Source organism: Oncorhynchus nerka, linkage group LG2 (assembly GCF_034236695.1).
Source record: "Oncorhynchus nerka isolate Pitt River linkage group LG2, Oner_Uvic_2.0, whole genome shotgun sequence".
Lineage (NCBI taxonomy): Eukaryota > Metazoa > Chordata > Actinopteri > Salmoniformes > Salmonidae > Oncorhynchus > Oncorhynchus nerka.
Genome location: NC_088397.1, coordinates 65013304 through 65028891, shown reverse-complemented (window position 1 = coordinate 65028891; position 15588 = coordinate 65013304). Strand labels below are relative to the sequence as shown.

Here is a 15588-nt window from a genome sequence, read left to right as displayed (position 1 = left end):
TTAACTGGTTCCTTCTCCTTTTCACCTCTTTTGAGCTTCCTCAAGTCTTCTCATTGGTAGATCCCTGTGACCTCATCAAATGTGATGCAATGTGTGTGATTTCTGTTTCATGACGGATGTTTCTCAATTCTGGTCAATTCCGAGTTTTCATAGCAAATAATGTGTTCTTTTTCTGATTTCCTCACCTACTGGCTACTGTATCCTCATTTTGTTAGAAATGCTCACTCTGCACTACTAGTCAGGCATAAGACATTAAAACTTAACAATCAGTATTCAAAAGCATTTCTATGAACATACATTGCGCAGTATGTAGCATCACCACCACAGTCATTTTGTAAATAATTTATTCATCTTCAGTTTGTTTATTCAACAATAAGGATGCTCTTTTGCCAACATCGCTAAAACAGTCTATAATGATTCAATATTATCTCCGAAATAACATTTAATATATTTGTACACATCATTTATTTATTTATTGCAATGAACAAGAGTCGTTAGCAGGAGTGCTGTAAGTATTGCTACAATTTCTCAGTCCTTTACCCTTCTAATACTGTATGAGAAAAAAAATAGTTTGGTGGCTTATAGGAGCAACAGGCTCCATCTGTATGGGTTAGTGTGAGGTTGGGTATGAATACACTACCGGTCAAAAGTTTTAGAACACCTACTCATTCAAGGGGTTTTCTTAATTTTTTAAAACTATTTTCTACATTGTAGAATAATAGTGAAGACATCAAAACTATGAAATAACACATATGGAATCATGTAGTAACCAAAAAAGTGTTCAAATATATTTTGATTTGTTTACATGTGAGATTCTTTAAATAGCCACCCTTTGCCTTGATGACAGCTTTACACACTCTTGGCATTCTCTCAACCAGCATCGTGAGGTGGAATGCATTTAAATTAACAGGTGTGCCTTGTTAAAAGTTAACTTGTGGAATTTCATTCCTTTTAAATGCGTTCGAGCCAATCAGTTGTGTTGTGACAAGGTAGGAGTGGTATACAGAAGATAGCCCTATTTGGTAAAAGACCAAGTTCATATTATGGCAAGAACAGCTAAAATAAGCAAAGCGAAACGACAGTCCATCATTATTTTAAGACAATACGGAACATTTCAAGAACTTTGAAAGTTTCTTCAAGTGCAGTTGCAAAAACCATCATGCGCTATGATGAAACTGGCTCTCATGAAGACAGCCACAGGAATGGAAGACCCAGAGTTACCTCTGCTGCAGAGCATAAGTTCATTAGAAATAAGCCTCAGAAATTGCAGCCCAAATAAATGCTTCACAGAGTTCAAGAAACAGACACATCTCAACATAAATTGTTCAGAGGAGATTGTGTGAATCAGGCCTTCATGGTCAAATTGCTGCAAAGAAACAACTACTAAAGGACACCATAAGAAGAAGAGACTTTCTTGGGCCAACAAACACTAGCAGTGGACATTTGTCCTTTGGTCTGGAGTCAAAATTTGAGATTTTTGGTTCCAACTGCTGTGTCTTTGTGAGACGCGGTGTGGGTGAACGGATTATCTCTGCATGTGTATTTCCCACCGTAAAGCATGGAGGAGGAGGTGCTATGGTGTGGGGGTGCTTTGCTGGTGACACTGTCTGTGATTTATTTAGAATTCAAGGCACACTTAACCAGCATGGCTACCACAGTATTCTACAGTGATACGCCATCCCATCATGTTTGGACTTTTGTTGGGACTATCATTTGTTTTCAACAGGACAATGACCCAACACACCTTCAGGCTGTGTAAGGGCTATTTGACCAAGAAGGAGAGTGATGGAGTGCTGCATCAGATGACCTGGCCTTCACAATCCCCCGATCTCAACCAAATTGAGATGGTTTGGAATGAGTCGCACCACAGAGTGAAGGAAAAGCAGCCAACATGTGCTCAGCATATGTGGGAACTCCTTCAAGACTGTTGGAAAAGCTGATTGAGAGGATTGCATTTTTTATTTAGCTTGACAAGCCAGTTAAGAACAAATTCTCATTTACAATGATGGCCAAGGAATAGCGGGTTAACTGCCTTGTTCAGGGGCAGAACAACAGATTGTTACCAAGTCAGTTCAGGGATTTGATCTAGCAACCTTTTAGTTATAGGCCCAATGGTCTAACCACTAGGCTACCTGCCGCCCCGAGAGTGTGCAAATCTGCCAAGAATGCCAAGAGTGTGCAAATCTGTCATCAAGGCAAAGGGTGTAGAATGTAGAAAATAGTAAAAATAAAGAAAATCTCTTAAATTAGTTGGTGTTCTACAACGTTTGACCGGTAGTGTACATGAGGCAGAATAGGACAACGGTCTCCTCTTAAAGTGGAAATATATGATTAATTTCATTACCCTGGAGGAAATTTTGGCTTGATATCTCATATTATACTACTATCACTCACATCGCTGCTTGTGATGAGCATGTGAGAGAAAATACAGGTTCATATTAATTTCCCCTTTGTGAACTGTAACAAACGTGTCCTACTTCTTCACTTCAAACATCCATCACAGTGTTTCTCACTCACACCACACTCAACATGCTACCATCTGGGTATAGGATCACAGGTCAGCAATCACTCCTGGAAGGGAAAACCCACCTCTCTTGTGTTCTCACTAGAAGATATCCCTAAGCCTCCCCCTGTTGTTAACTGTGTAGAAACAATTCCCTTAACACCCTAATACTACACTTTGTTGGGACTGTGCAGACATACTTAAGTTTTGAGTAAAGGTTCTAAAATTAGCTGTCTCGCTGAGTAGTTTCCAGTTTGAATGAAAGGGGTCACCATTGAGGCATAATTGCGTGCTTTATCTATCTCTACCTATCTCCAGAATACACACATACGCACACACACAGAAACACGACACTTTGACACCAGCCATACAAAAATATAAGACAAGGGCAGAAACTGGAAGAATGCTCAAAGGAACCAATTGACTTCTCGCAACAGTTCCAGTCCGTAACATGTCCCACTCTCCCTTTCTCTCTGACTTCTTACAGACAATAAGACTGAAAGAGGAGGTATGCTAAGAAAACAACAGTTAAATAAATGGTTTATCACAAGTCTATCATTTTTCATTGCATTCATTCACATTTCTTAAAATATCTTATTCAGATTTCTTAAAAACATTTAGCTCTACCTTGGTGCATTCAGTACACATTTCTGCCTTGAGTTACAGTGGGGTTTCTCTATTCCTTCCTTGCTTCCTTCACTTCTCTCTCTCTCTCACCTGATCTGACAACAGAGGATATATAGACTAACATCTATTATCCTCAACACAACACTAGAACATATATCTAGAACCTGGAAACATACAGTACAATGTACCTTGTGCCTGGATCTGCAGAGCAGGCACCTAATCTAGAACCTGGAACTACAGAGTGGGGTACAGATGTAGGATCTTCATTTTATCCAGTTTGCTACAGCAGGAAATAATCCTGCAGCAACAGGAAATGTGAATTATTATGTGGATTATAATTAATGGACATTTTTGTGGGGGTCGATCCATTTTAATAAGGGAAAGTCAAGTCTGACATTTCAAAGTGGAAATTACAAACCCCATAGGCCTTTTTAGGACTCAAATACACTACAAATTTTCTGCAACAGGTTGATAAAATTGAGATCCTACACCTGTAGATAGGTACTGCACTTGGATTATTGAACACCCCAACAGGGTTTTGCAGTATGCAACGTATATTGCAGATGGCTTTGGGTGGGAGTTCACTGAACCAGAAATGCAGAGATGTGGAGGAAATAGAACACTCATTCTACTGAGTCACCCTCAGCCAGGATACAAGTTTGACCTGTACAAATATTTTTAACGGAAGGTTAGAGGAGGGTTAACGGAGGGAAAGCATTGACAGAAAGTCCATCTTAGTCTGTCATGCATCCTTCCTCTTTAAAATGTCTGCAAGCTGTCCATCCTTTGCTTTGGAATTTATTAAACAAAAAAGGGTAGAAGGGTAGAGAGGAAAAGGCATAGTCTTTCCTAATTTCAAATATTTAAGTTTTAACATCTGTTTATTATCTATCAATGGTTTTCCCTGTTTACTTCACAGTGTGCTCCTTCCTGATAGAGCCCCATCCCATCACCGTCAATAAGGGGAGAAGAGGATTGGCCCATGGGTGGTGCGCATAGGCCCAGGGGCGGGCCTTAGGAGGCTGAGGTGCGTGCCTTGTAGTGTGCCATGTAAGAGGTGGTGGTGGGGATGGTAGTTCTGAGTGTGAGAAATGGGACCAGGGGCACGCAGCTGAGCCAGCTGATTGGAGGAGGCAGCGGCTGCCATCGCCGCGGCAACAGCCAGGGGGTTAGGAAACAGTCCATGGCCCAGAGTTTTTGGAAGTTCCTTTGAGAAGGTCAAGGATGACTGAGATCCAGAGAGAGAAACAGTGTAAAGGTTAAAATGAGTAATGAGTAAGGTGAGAGAAGAGGCAAACTGTGGTATGCTGTCTATTAGACAACCCTGAGCTAAATGACTGAATCATCAAATAATGATTTTGAAATATTGCTATAGCCTATACACATAATTGGATCATTACCACAAAGTCTGTGCGATTCTTATGCCGGCTAAGGAGGGGATTGGGCTTCCCTGCGACTCCATCCCGATGCCTTCGACTGGATATATGCTGAAGAGAAAAATAAGTGATGTGTTATAGGTTTTCTTCTTTCTCCAAATGTGCATCCTTCTTTCAGTGAGGTATCAGAATGATGATTTAAGCTGTAGGTATAAGGTACTGTTGCCTCTAGATGCTGATCTGTGGTTAGTTTTGCATTTCCCCCACTAATGGTTAAGGTTAGGATTGGGGGAGGGGTAGCTGATCCCAGTAGTGGAACATGTACCCAGTTCTCACATTTAAGTTAAAGTAAAGAAACTTTCATAGAAACTTACTCAAGTAAAAGTCACCCAGTAAAATACTACTTGAGTAAAAGTCTAAAGTATTTGGTTTTAAATATACTTAACTATAAAAAGTTAAAGTATAAATCATTTCAAATTCCTTCATTTAAGGATAGCCAGTGGTGCACTCCAACACTCAGACATAATTGATAAACAAAGCATTTGTGTTTAGTGAGTCCGCCAGATCAGAGGCAGTAGGGATGACCAATGATAAGTGCGTGAATTTGACCATTTTCCTGTCCTGCCCGAGCCTTCTAAATATAACTGGTGCTTTTGGGTGTCAGGAAAATGTATGGAGTAAAAAGTACATCATTTTCTTTAGGAAAGTTATGAAGTAAAAGTAAAAGTTGTCAAAAATATTCACAGTAAAGTAAAAGTACAGATACCACTAAAAACGACTTCAGGAGTACTTGAAAGTATTTTTGCTGATGTATTTTACACCACTGGCTGATCCTAGATCTGTACCTAGGGGAAACTTCACTCTTGGGCAGTGGCCGTGTTACTTACTCACCTGTTTGAGCTGCAGCTCAGAGTTCACTCTCACGTTGCAGATCTCACAGTGGAAGGTGCGTTCCTGAGTGTTGTGGTCCGAGGGCAGCCCCCCTGCCTGGTCTGGGCTCAGGTTAGGGCCCAGCCGAGGGTAGGTTTTTATGGGGCCCAGCCCACTCCATGCCTCCAGGATGGTTTTGTGTTTGGTACCTGTTACCCGTGAAGAGAGTGGTAGAGAAGGAAATATTAGTTGTTGTTGTTTGTACATTTTAATAAAACTAGGCCTGATAACTCCTTGATTACATTTTCTCTGTGGAGTGTAATGTAGTTCTACATTTCACGATGTTCTTGTTCATTTCAAAACTTTGATATGTTATGTATTTTTTGTACTATTAAGAAATTACAGAACTTTATAATTGTAATATGGAATTGGCCATTGTGACTTTTGTTTAAACTATTGAATTATTTTGCACCTTAAAATCGATTTTGCGTAGCCTGCACATCCACATGCTGCTCCGTGCCTCAATGGAAATGTGTCTCCCAAGGCAAGCCTTTCTCGCTGCATATCCAGCACAAGTTATTGTCTTCCTCGGTTGAATAAATAACGTATTGTTTTTGTGTTTACAAAATTATTTGCAGTATTTCTTTCATCACAGCCGCCAACACAGGCCGCACTCGGTCACCCAGAAGCAAGGTACAGTAAGCGTTTGGATATATTTGTATTAGTATGTTCCTTAAATGATCACTTGTTTGTGGCTATCATTGTAATTAACCTAGCCCTCAGAAGAATATTGTGGACTAGATCACATTGAGGCTAATTGAGCATAGAAAGATGAGTAGGCCTAAGCAGTATATTGAGTCAGAAAGTGTGGTGACATTGACTAGCCACTAGAGAGCACAGCTAAACATTTTCAGGATTAGACTATTCAGCAGTTTTGGTGACCTATCTCCTGCTCTGTTCTTGTCTTGTCATGTAGTACAGAACCATTATCTCCTATTTCTCTTGTTCACTCTCATTTCACGGTCAGTCCCTGTTCACACCTTCTTTTGGCTCTTTTTTAAAGGAACATTTCCTTCTCTCCTTTCTCAGTCTAGTACAGGGAATGGCAACTGGCGAAACCAAATGTAGCTTAGGGCCCCCAAAAGGCTAGTGCCGGCTCTGACTACATGTGTGAGTATGGATGTGGGTAAGCAGACTGAGCCCCACATGATGAGTTAAGAGTTTTGGTGGCCCCCACCCCTATCAAAGTTTCCCATCCCTGGTCTTGATTATACTGTCCATTAGAGGTAACTGACAAAATAAAGGAAACACTTGAGTAAATGAAGTATACAAAGTATATTGAAAGCAGGTGCTTGGTGCTTCCACACAGGTGTGGTTCCTGAGTGTACCAAGTAATTAACATGCCATCATGCTTAGGGTCATGAATAAAAATGCCCAGTTGCCTATTATTTTGGCTACTATGGCTAGAAGAAGAGATCTCAGTGACTTTGAAAGCGGGGTCTCAAAGGAGCATGAGGTTAAGGATTAGCCCCTTTTTTCAATTTTCGCCTATACTCAAATCTAACTGCCTATAGCTCAGGCCCTGAAGCAAGGATATGCATATTCTTGGTGCCATTTGAAAATAAACACTTTGTAGTTTATGGAAATGTGAAAGTAATGTAGTAGAATATAACACATTAGATCTGGTAAAAGATAATACAAAGAAAAAAACAACCATTATTTTGTATTTTTTTGTACCATCATCTTTGAAATGCAAGAGAAAGGCCATAATGTATTATTCCAGCCCAGATTTTGGCCACAAGATGGCATCAGTGTATGTGCAAAGTTTTAGACTCATCCAATAAACCATTCCATTTCTGTTCAAATGTGCCTAATTTGTTTATTAATAACTTTTCATGTTCAAAATTGTGCACTATGTAATTACCTCCAGGTGTGTATGTTTTGGAGGGATGGCTTTAGGAAACACCAACATAACTAGTAGTCCCATGTGGCTCAGTTGGTAGCGCATGCCACTTACACCACCAGGGTTGTGGGCTCGATTCCCATGGGGGACCAGTATGAATGAAAATGTATGCATTCACTACTACAAGTCACTCTGGATAACAGCATCTACTAAAATGTCATATTGTAACTAAAAGAAAACAATGAACCAGACGCATGGAAGTATTGTCCTGTCTCTCTATGTGGTGAATGAAAGCCAAGCTGTTCTTCTGTCATTTGAGTTGAGCTGGTTAATCTAGCCTTGAACACACTGAAATATTCATTGTTAACTCTTCTTCCCTGGGAGTGTGACTTAGGTACTGTGTGTGCATCAGAAGCCCTGGCTTAGTATTGCAATATTTGGCCTTGTGAAGTTATTCAACCACAATACCTTAGCTGTGGTTTGCAGTGTATTCATAAATCCTTGAGTGGAAGAAAATATATTTAATCAGTTATGCCACTGTGTGTAGTTTTGTCCCTTGTGTGTAACAGTGGTATCCCATGATTCAATATCAGAGATCAGGGTGTGAAGGAGGACACATAAAATGTTGTGTTTGTAAAAGCTCAAGCATCACTTTGTGTGGCTAATTTTGAGGCTGCTGAGAAGGCAATATCTATCTATGCCGGAATGTTCAATGACAATAGACTTTATTACACATTGCGTTATCAGTTCTGTCTTTAGAAGGAGCCTTACCTTTGTTGTGCGCCTCTAGCTGAGAGAGGGAGTTGACGGCCACTTTGCACAGTGAGCAGTAGAGCAGCTTCTTGGCCTTGTCCTCCTCAGACTCCTCTGAAAAGAGGCTGGGGGCCGGGGTCAGGGTGTCAGGGGGGCCCGCCATGGGGGTGTCCACCTGGGGGGCACAAAGGGCCAGGGAGGGGATGGAGGTGGAGGTAGTGGGCGTAGGTGTACTCAAAGGGGGCAGGGATGGACACACAGGGAGCAGGGAGGTGTCTTGGACCGACATGGGGATGGGGCTGGGTGTCATGTCTGAGCCGTTTGAATGTGGGCGGGACTGGACGTCATCTGTGAAGAGAACAGATAGGAAATAGAACATTTTCTACCATATTTTATACAATGGGTGGTTCTGATCCTGAATGCTGATTGGTTAAAAACTTGACTTTGTCTCGGGCCTAACAACACCCATGCCAATATATCCACAAACACCGGATTCTTGGGCATTATCACTTACATGTAGAGCACACCAGATAATATGATGATGATGATGATGCTGCGGCACTAGTACAGTACTATGTCTGAACTTACAGGTTCAAAACTCTGCCCCAGAGGGCCACACATCTGTCTCCCCCATCTGGAGTGAGTCAGGGTAGGGTGGAATATCTGGGTCATGTCAGGTTATTCAGGTTGGAGAGGGTGGAAGGAGGGTCAGTAGAACAGCACAATAATCTTAATGTTACTGTAGCTTAACCACTGTATGTAGCACAGGGTCATCTGGCCTGCCAATTGAACCAAGAGATAAACAAAATACAAGTGTTGAGAGCCAGTAGAGCCTTCATACTACATAGTATTTAACCACTCCCCACCACCCTCCTCTCCTCTGCAGGCCAATCCCAGTGACGGATGCCTGGGAAGCTGATTCTTGTCAGTGCTGACAGAGGCGTCTCTTAGCAGACATCCCTCTGTACGACTGTTCTGTTTCACCTCTGATCTCTGACTAAACAGCTGAACTTTACACACACACAGACTGAAACGTGTGTGTGTGTGTTAAGGTTATATCTCTGTGTGGGTTCAGCATGTGTGTGTGTTTTGGGGGGAGCTCCCTCTGCTGTTTCCTGAAGTCCACAATCATCTCCTTTGTTTTGTTGACGTTGAGTGAGAGTTTATTTTCCTGACACCACACTCCGTGGGCCCTCACTTCCTCCCTGTAGGCTGTCTTGTCGTTGTTGGTAATCAAGCCCACTAATGTAGTGTTGTCTGCAAACTTGATGATTGAGTTGGAGGCATGCATGGCAATGCAGTCATGGGTGAACAGGGAGTACAGGAGAGGGCTGAGAACGCACCCGTGTAGGGCCCCAGTGTTGAGGATCAGCGGGGTGGAGATGTTATTCCCTACCTTCAGCACCTGGGGGCGGCCAGTCAGAAAGTCCAGTACCCAGTTGCACAGGGCCGGGTCGAGACCCAGGGTCTCAAGCTTAATGATGAGTTTGGAGGGGACTATGGTGTTGAATGCTGAACTATAGTCAATGAACAGCATTCTTACATAGGTATTCCTCTTGTCCAGATGGGATAGGGAAGTTTCCAGTGTGAAGGCAATTGCATCGTCTGAGCACCTATCAGGGCGGTAAGCAAATTGGAGTGGGTCTAGGTTATCAGGTAGGGTGGAGGTGATATGATCCTTGACTAGTCTCTCAAAGCACTTCATGATGACAGAAGTGAGTGCTACGGGGAGACAGTAATTTAGTTCAGTTACTTTTGGTTTCGTGGGACCAGGAACCATGCTGGACATCTTGAAGCATGTGGGGACAGCAGACTGGGATAGGGAGATTGAATATGTCCGTAAACACAGGATGCGGCTGGGGATGCAATCTGGGCCGTCAGCCTTGTGAGGGTTAACACGTTTAAATGTTTTACTCACATCGGCCACAGAGGAGAGCCCACAGTCTTTGGTAGATGGCCGTGTCGTGGCACTGTATTGTCCTCAAAGCGCGCAAAGACGTTGTTTAATTTGTCTGGGAGCAAGTCGTCAATGTCCGCGACGGTGCTGGTATTCTTTTTGTAATCCGTGATTGACTTTAGACCCTGCCACATATGTCTCGTGTTTGAGCCGTTGAATTGCGACTCTACATTGTCTCTTTACTGAAACGTTGCTTGTTTGATTGCCTTGCGGAGGGAATAACCACACTGTTTGTATTCGGTCATGTTTCCAGTGACCTTGCCATGATTAAATGCAGTGACTTGTGTGTGTTTAGGTTATGTCTCTGTGTGGGTTCAGCATGTGTGTGTTTAGGTTATATCTTTGTGTGGGTTCAGCATGTGTGTGTGTGTGTGCGTTGTAGAGCACAGGTGGTGCTTACCCTGTTTGCTAGGGTTAGGGCCTGGGCTGGATGGTGAGGGGCCTGGTGGAGAGGGGGCGGCTGTGGGGAGAGTGGCCAGCTTGTCACCCTCCTGGGGGCGAGTCTTGGAGGTCTCAATGCCTTTTACCCTCCGAGCATGGCGGTTCCCCTTATAGTGGGCCTCTGCCTGACTCTGAGAAAAGAACATGGGGAGGAGAGGGACATGATATGTCACATCATATTCCACATGGGTATTATTATTCACACTCTTCTGAGCACCATGCTTATCTGATATCTGCGTATATCAGAAAGAAAAAAATATATACCCAATCTTTAGCAGATGATAATTCACTCACGCCAATAGCAGCCTTAGCATGGCCATGGGACACCACGCACACCCTGGCTGTTTTATTTTCACACTACGGCTGTGTCCCGTTTTCCTGTTTAGTACAGTATCTATCATCCACAGGCCTGTTTGAGACCCATTGAGGTCAGTGGAGTAAACTCTAGCCATAGTGTTGACTGGACGTCTCTCAGCAGATGGCTTTAGGCTGTCATATGAGCCCTGTGCTGTCCCTGCTCTGTACCTGCCTGTTCCTGTGGCTGACTGACTGACTGGCTGGCTGACTGGCTGGCTGGCTGACTTGCTGGCTGACTGGCTGACTGACTGACTGTCTGACTGACCGACTGGCTGGCTGACTGACTGAATGGCTGACTGACCGACTGGCTGGCTGACTGACTGGCTGGCTGACTGGCTGGCTGACTGACTTGCTGGCTGACTGGCTGGCTGACTGGCTGGAGCACTCTTCAGCAGTTCAGTAGATCAATTATGCATCTCTGATTAATTTATCACTGAGATCCCCAATGTCTGCACAGGGGTGGGTTTTATTTGTATTTTTTATGTAATTTAACCTTTATTGAACTAGGCAAGTCAGTTAGGAACAAATTGTTATTTACAATGGCGGCCTACTCCGGCCAAACCTGAATGACGCTGGGACAATTGTGCGCCTCCCTATGGGACTCCCAATCACGTCCGGATGTGATACAGCCTGGATTCGAACCAGGGACTGTAGTGACTTTGTAACTATCCTTGTTCAACACAAAATAGCACAAAATACAGCAGCTGAGGAGCATATGCTCTCTGTGGTGTGTTGTCAATGTGAGAACTACACTGAGTGTACAAACAGTAGGTCAGCAGTAATCATTCTTTAAGCGTTCTAGAACATTCCAGACCCTATATAGTACTATAATGTTCAGGACTTCTCTAGTCTGTCTTTACAGAGGAGAATTATAGAATGTTCTGGTGGTTCCTCTGCTGTAAATGACTAATTACTGAACTGAGCCTGTGATGATTATTGAGTAGTGAGAATGGGATTATCTAAAATAGACCCAGAGGTGTGAGGAAACACTGACAGCTGCAACCTGACTACTGCTGCTCAAGGAGAAATAAGGAATGTGAGTGGCCAGAGTGTCACCAAGGGAGGCTGTGTGTACTGTAGGCAGCTACATAGCTACAAAGAGAGCTGGGGCTTGGCAGTAGCGAGGGAGTGAGGGGGGCATCAACGAGGTGAGGGGGCTACTGGGACGTGTCAGGGATGCCTCCCTAAACCTCAGGCAGTAATTGCCGACGACAGAGGTACACATATAGCCCCAGATTAGACATGAATGAGGAGGGGTAACCCACTCAGCAACAGTTATGTTCTCCAAAGAGACAGACTTACAGAGAAAAGTAATTGCCTCTCTCTCACTTCTCTCCCACTCTACTTTCACTATTTCAGATTGTACCCCCTGTCTCTGTCTCTGTCTCTGTCTCTGTCTCTCTCTCTCTCTCTATCTCATCTCCACTTCTCTCTCTCGGTGGAGGAAAGCTTTGGTTTTGAAGCTCTGTCCTGACCTTCAGTGTTTAGGCCTTGGGGGATCAATGAAATTCAACAATCAATTACAACTGAACAGAGTTGACAACAGAGAGGGGAGACGGACAGGGAGACAGGAAGTGGGGATAGCGCAGAGGAAGTCTAGAAAGAGATTAGAAGGAAGGAGGAAATAGAGATCTTTAGTGTAGGACTGAAGAGTTATAAAAGAAGAGTACATGATGTTTGGAATGAGTTAAGAAGCGTTATGAAAAGTGGATATGAAAATATGATCCTTTTCTCTCTGAGCAGGATGTGGCTTTGATGTTTAATCTATGAGTGACAAAGGCAGAGGAACCAGAGAGAACTGGTCTAGCAGCCAAGTCTACTGTACAGCCGACACGCAACACAATGGAGGAGAGAGGGGGTGGGAGAGGAGAGGGAGGACGAGGGAAATACAGAAGAGAAGGGGCACAGGAAGTAGACCAGAAAGAGAGAAAGAGATAGAGACATCAACATGTATGAGGAAGAGGCGGAACAAAGGAAAAAGGATCTATTTTAGGGACTGAAATCGACATATAGAGAGAGAGAGAGAGAGAGAGAGAGAGAGAGAGAGAGAAGGTGTCCAGCTTTGTGGTGCTGCAGTGGTAACGATAGCCAATGCAGCACAATAAAGAGGCATGTGACGTCGGTCTTGCAGCATAGAGAGCTGGGCTGAGCTCTGGCAGCCTGTCCTGTATGGTGGCTGCTTGGAATGAATTGCAGTATACAGTACATTACTGGTGGCAGACTGGCAGTGTGATAGGTTTGCTTCTGAGTTTATATGAATCAATCCAGATATGTTGGTTTGGTTCAGCTTCAGTCTTTAATTGTATCTGGTTCAGTAGATGACGACGTTTAATCCATGTTGACTGACAGAAAACACAATTCAGTGAGAGTGCTGCCGGTACTTAATTTTAAATATTTATATCAAAATATCTTACTGTTCATAGAAGGAAAGACAATGTATGCTGGTTGGGGTATAACATTTGAAACGTGTGGAAAGTATTATATAATATATGAAATGCAGTAGTGCTGCAATAACAGATCCTTGGCTGTATACTGTGAGCAGACTATTCTTTCATTATTAGAGAACTTCCATTGTGCTCTGAGCTCACAACCTGACTTCCCCTCTCAGATCACTGAGTACTGGACTGGTAGAGCAGATGGAGATCAGGACTTTCTCACACACACTGACTGTACTGATGATGATGCATAAAGAGAGTGAAGGCCAAACAGGTGGCCAAGGGTCCAGTCGAGTTTTTACAAAAGTGGAAGTTGAACACACACATACACACCATACACAGTACACTATTCTACACTGCTACATACAGGCACAGACGGACAGATGACACTCACACACCCACACACACAGTACACTATTCTACGCTGCTACATACAGGCACAGATGGACAGATGACACTCACACACCCACAGTACACTATTCTACGCTGCTACATACAGGCACAGACGGACAGATGACACTCACACACCCACACACACAGTACACTAATCTACGCTGCTACATACAGGCACAGACGGACAGATGACAGATGTCACACACACACAGTACACTATTCTACGCTGCTACATACAGGCACAGACGGACAGATGACACTCACACACCCACACACACAGTACACTATTCTACGCTGCTACATACAGGCACAGACGGACAGATGACACTCACACACCCACAGTACACTATTCTACGCTGCTACATACAGGCACAGACGGACAGATGACACTCACACACCCACAGTACACTATTCTACGCTGCTACATACAGGCACAGACGGACAGATGACACTCACACACCCACAGTACACTATTCTACGCTGCTACATACAGGCACAGACGGACAGATGACACTCACACACCCACAGTACACTATTCTACGCTGCTACATACAGGCACAGACGGACAGATGACACTCACACACCCACACACACAGTACACTATTCTACGCTGCTACATACAGGCACAGACGGACAGATGACACACACACACACAGGCACACTGCTACATACAGGCACAGACGGACAGATGACACTCACACACCCACACACACAGTACACTATTCTACGCTGCTACATACAGGCACAGATGGACAGATTACACTCACACACCCACAGTACACTATTCTACGCTGCTACATACAGGCACAGACGGACAGATGACACTCACACACCCACACACACAGTACACTATTCTACGCTGCTACATACAGGCACAGACGGACAGATGACACTCACACACCCACACACACAGTACACTATTCTACGCTGCTACATACAGGCACAGACGGACAGATGACACTCACACACCCACCACACAGTACACTATTCTACGCTGCTACATACAGGCACAGACGGACAGATGACACTCACACACACACAGTACACACTACACTGCTACATACAGGCACAGACGGACAGATGACACTCACACACCCACACACACAGGACACTATTCTACTCACACACCCACACACACAGTACACTATTCTACGCTGCTACATACAGGCACAGATGGACAGATGACACTCACACACCCACAGTACACTATTCTACGCTGCTACATACAGGCACAGACGGACAGATGACACTCACACACCCACACACACAGTACACTAATCTACGCTGCTACATACAGGCACAGACGGACAGATGACAGATGTCACACACACACAGTACACTATTCTACGCTGCTACATACAGGCACAGACGGACAGATGACACTCACACACCCACACACACAGTACACTATTCTACGCTGCTACATACAGGCACAGACGGACAGATGACACTCACACACCCACAGTACACTATTCTACGCTGCTACATACAGGCACAGACGGATAGATGACACTCACACACCCACAGTACACTATTCTACGCTGCTACATACAGGCACAGACGGACAGATGACACTCACACACCCACAGTACACTATTCTACGCTGCTACATACAGGCACAGACGGACAGATGACACTCACACACCCACAGTACACTATTCTACGCTGCTACATACAGGCACAGACGGACAGATGACACTCACACACCCACACACACAGTACACTATTCTACGCTGCTACATACAGGCACAGACGGACAGATGACACTCACACACCCACACACACAGTACACTATTCTACGCTGCTACATACAGGCACAGACGGACAGATGACACTCACACACACACAGTACACTATTCTACGCTGCTACATACAGGCACAGACGGACAGATGACACTCACACACCCACACACACAGTACACTATTCTACGCTGCTACATACAGGCACAGACAGACAGATGACACTCACACAC

The 15588-nt window shown here is 44.1% G+C and overlaps 1 protein-coding gene across 1 annotated transcript in view; it reads right to left on the bottom strand.

The window, feature by feature from the left end:
• Window positions 1-351: 351 nt before the first annotated feature.
• The window catches only part of LOC115139792 (zinc finger protein 385A-like), a 41074-nt gene continuing 25837 nt past the window's right edge, over window positions 352-15588 (bottom strand). The window contains exons 3-7 of the mRNA XM_029677582.2: window positions 10390-10561; window positions 8051-8380; window positions 5398-5585; window positions 4531-4617; window positions 352-4358 (exon numbers count right to left, since the gene is read on the bottom strand). Coding sequence (XP_029533442.2) covers window positions 4086-4358; window positions 4531-4617; window positions 5398-5585; window positions 8051-8380; window positions 10390-10561 — 1050 coding nt within the window. The 3' untranslated portion in view covers window positions 352-4085. The remainder of the gene's footprint in view (window positions 4359-4530; window positions 4618-5397; window positions 5586-8050; window positions 8381-10389; window positions 10562-15588) is intronic.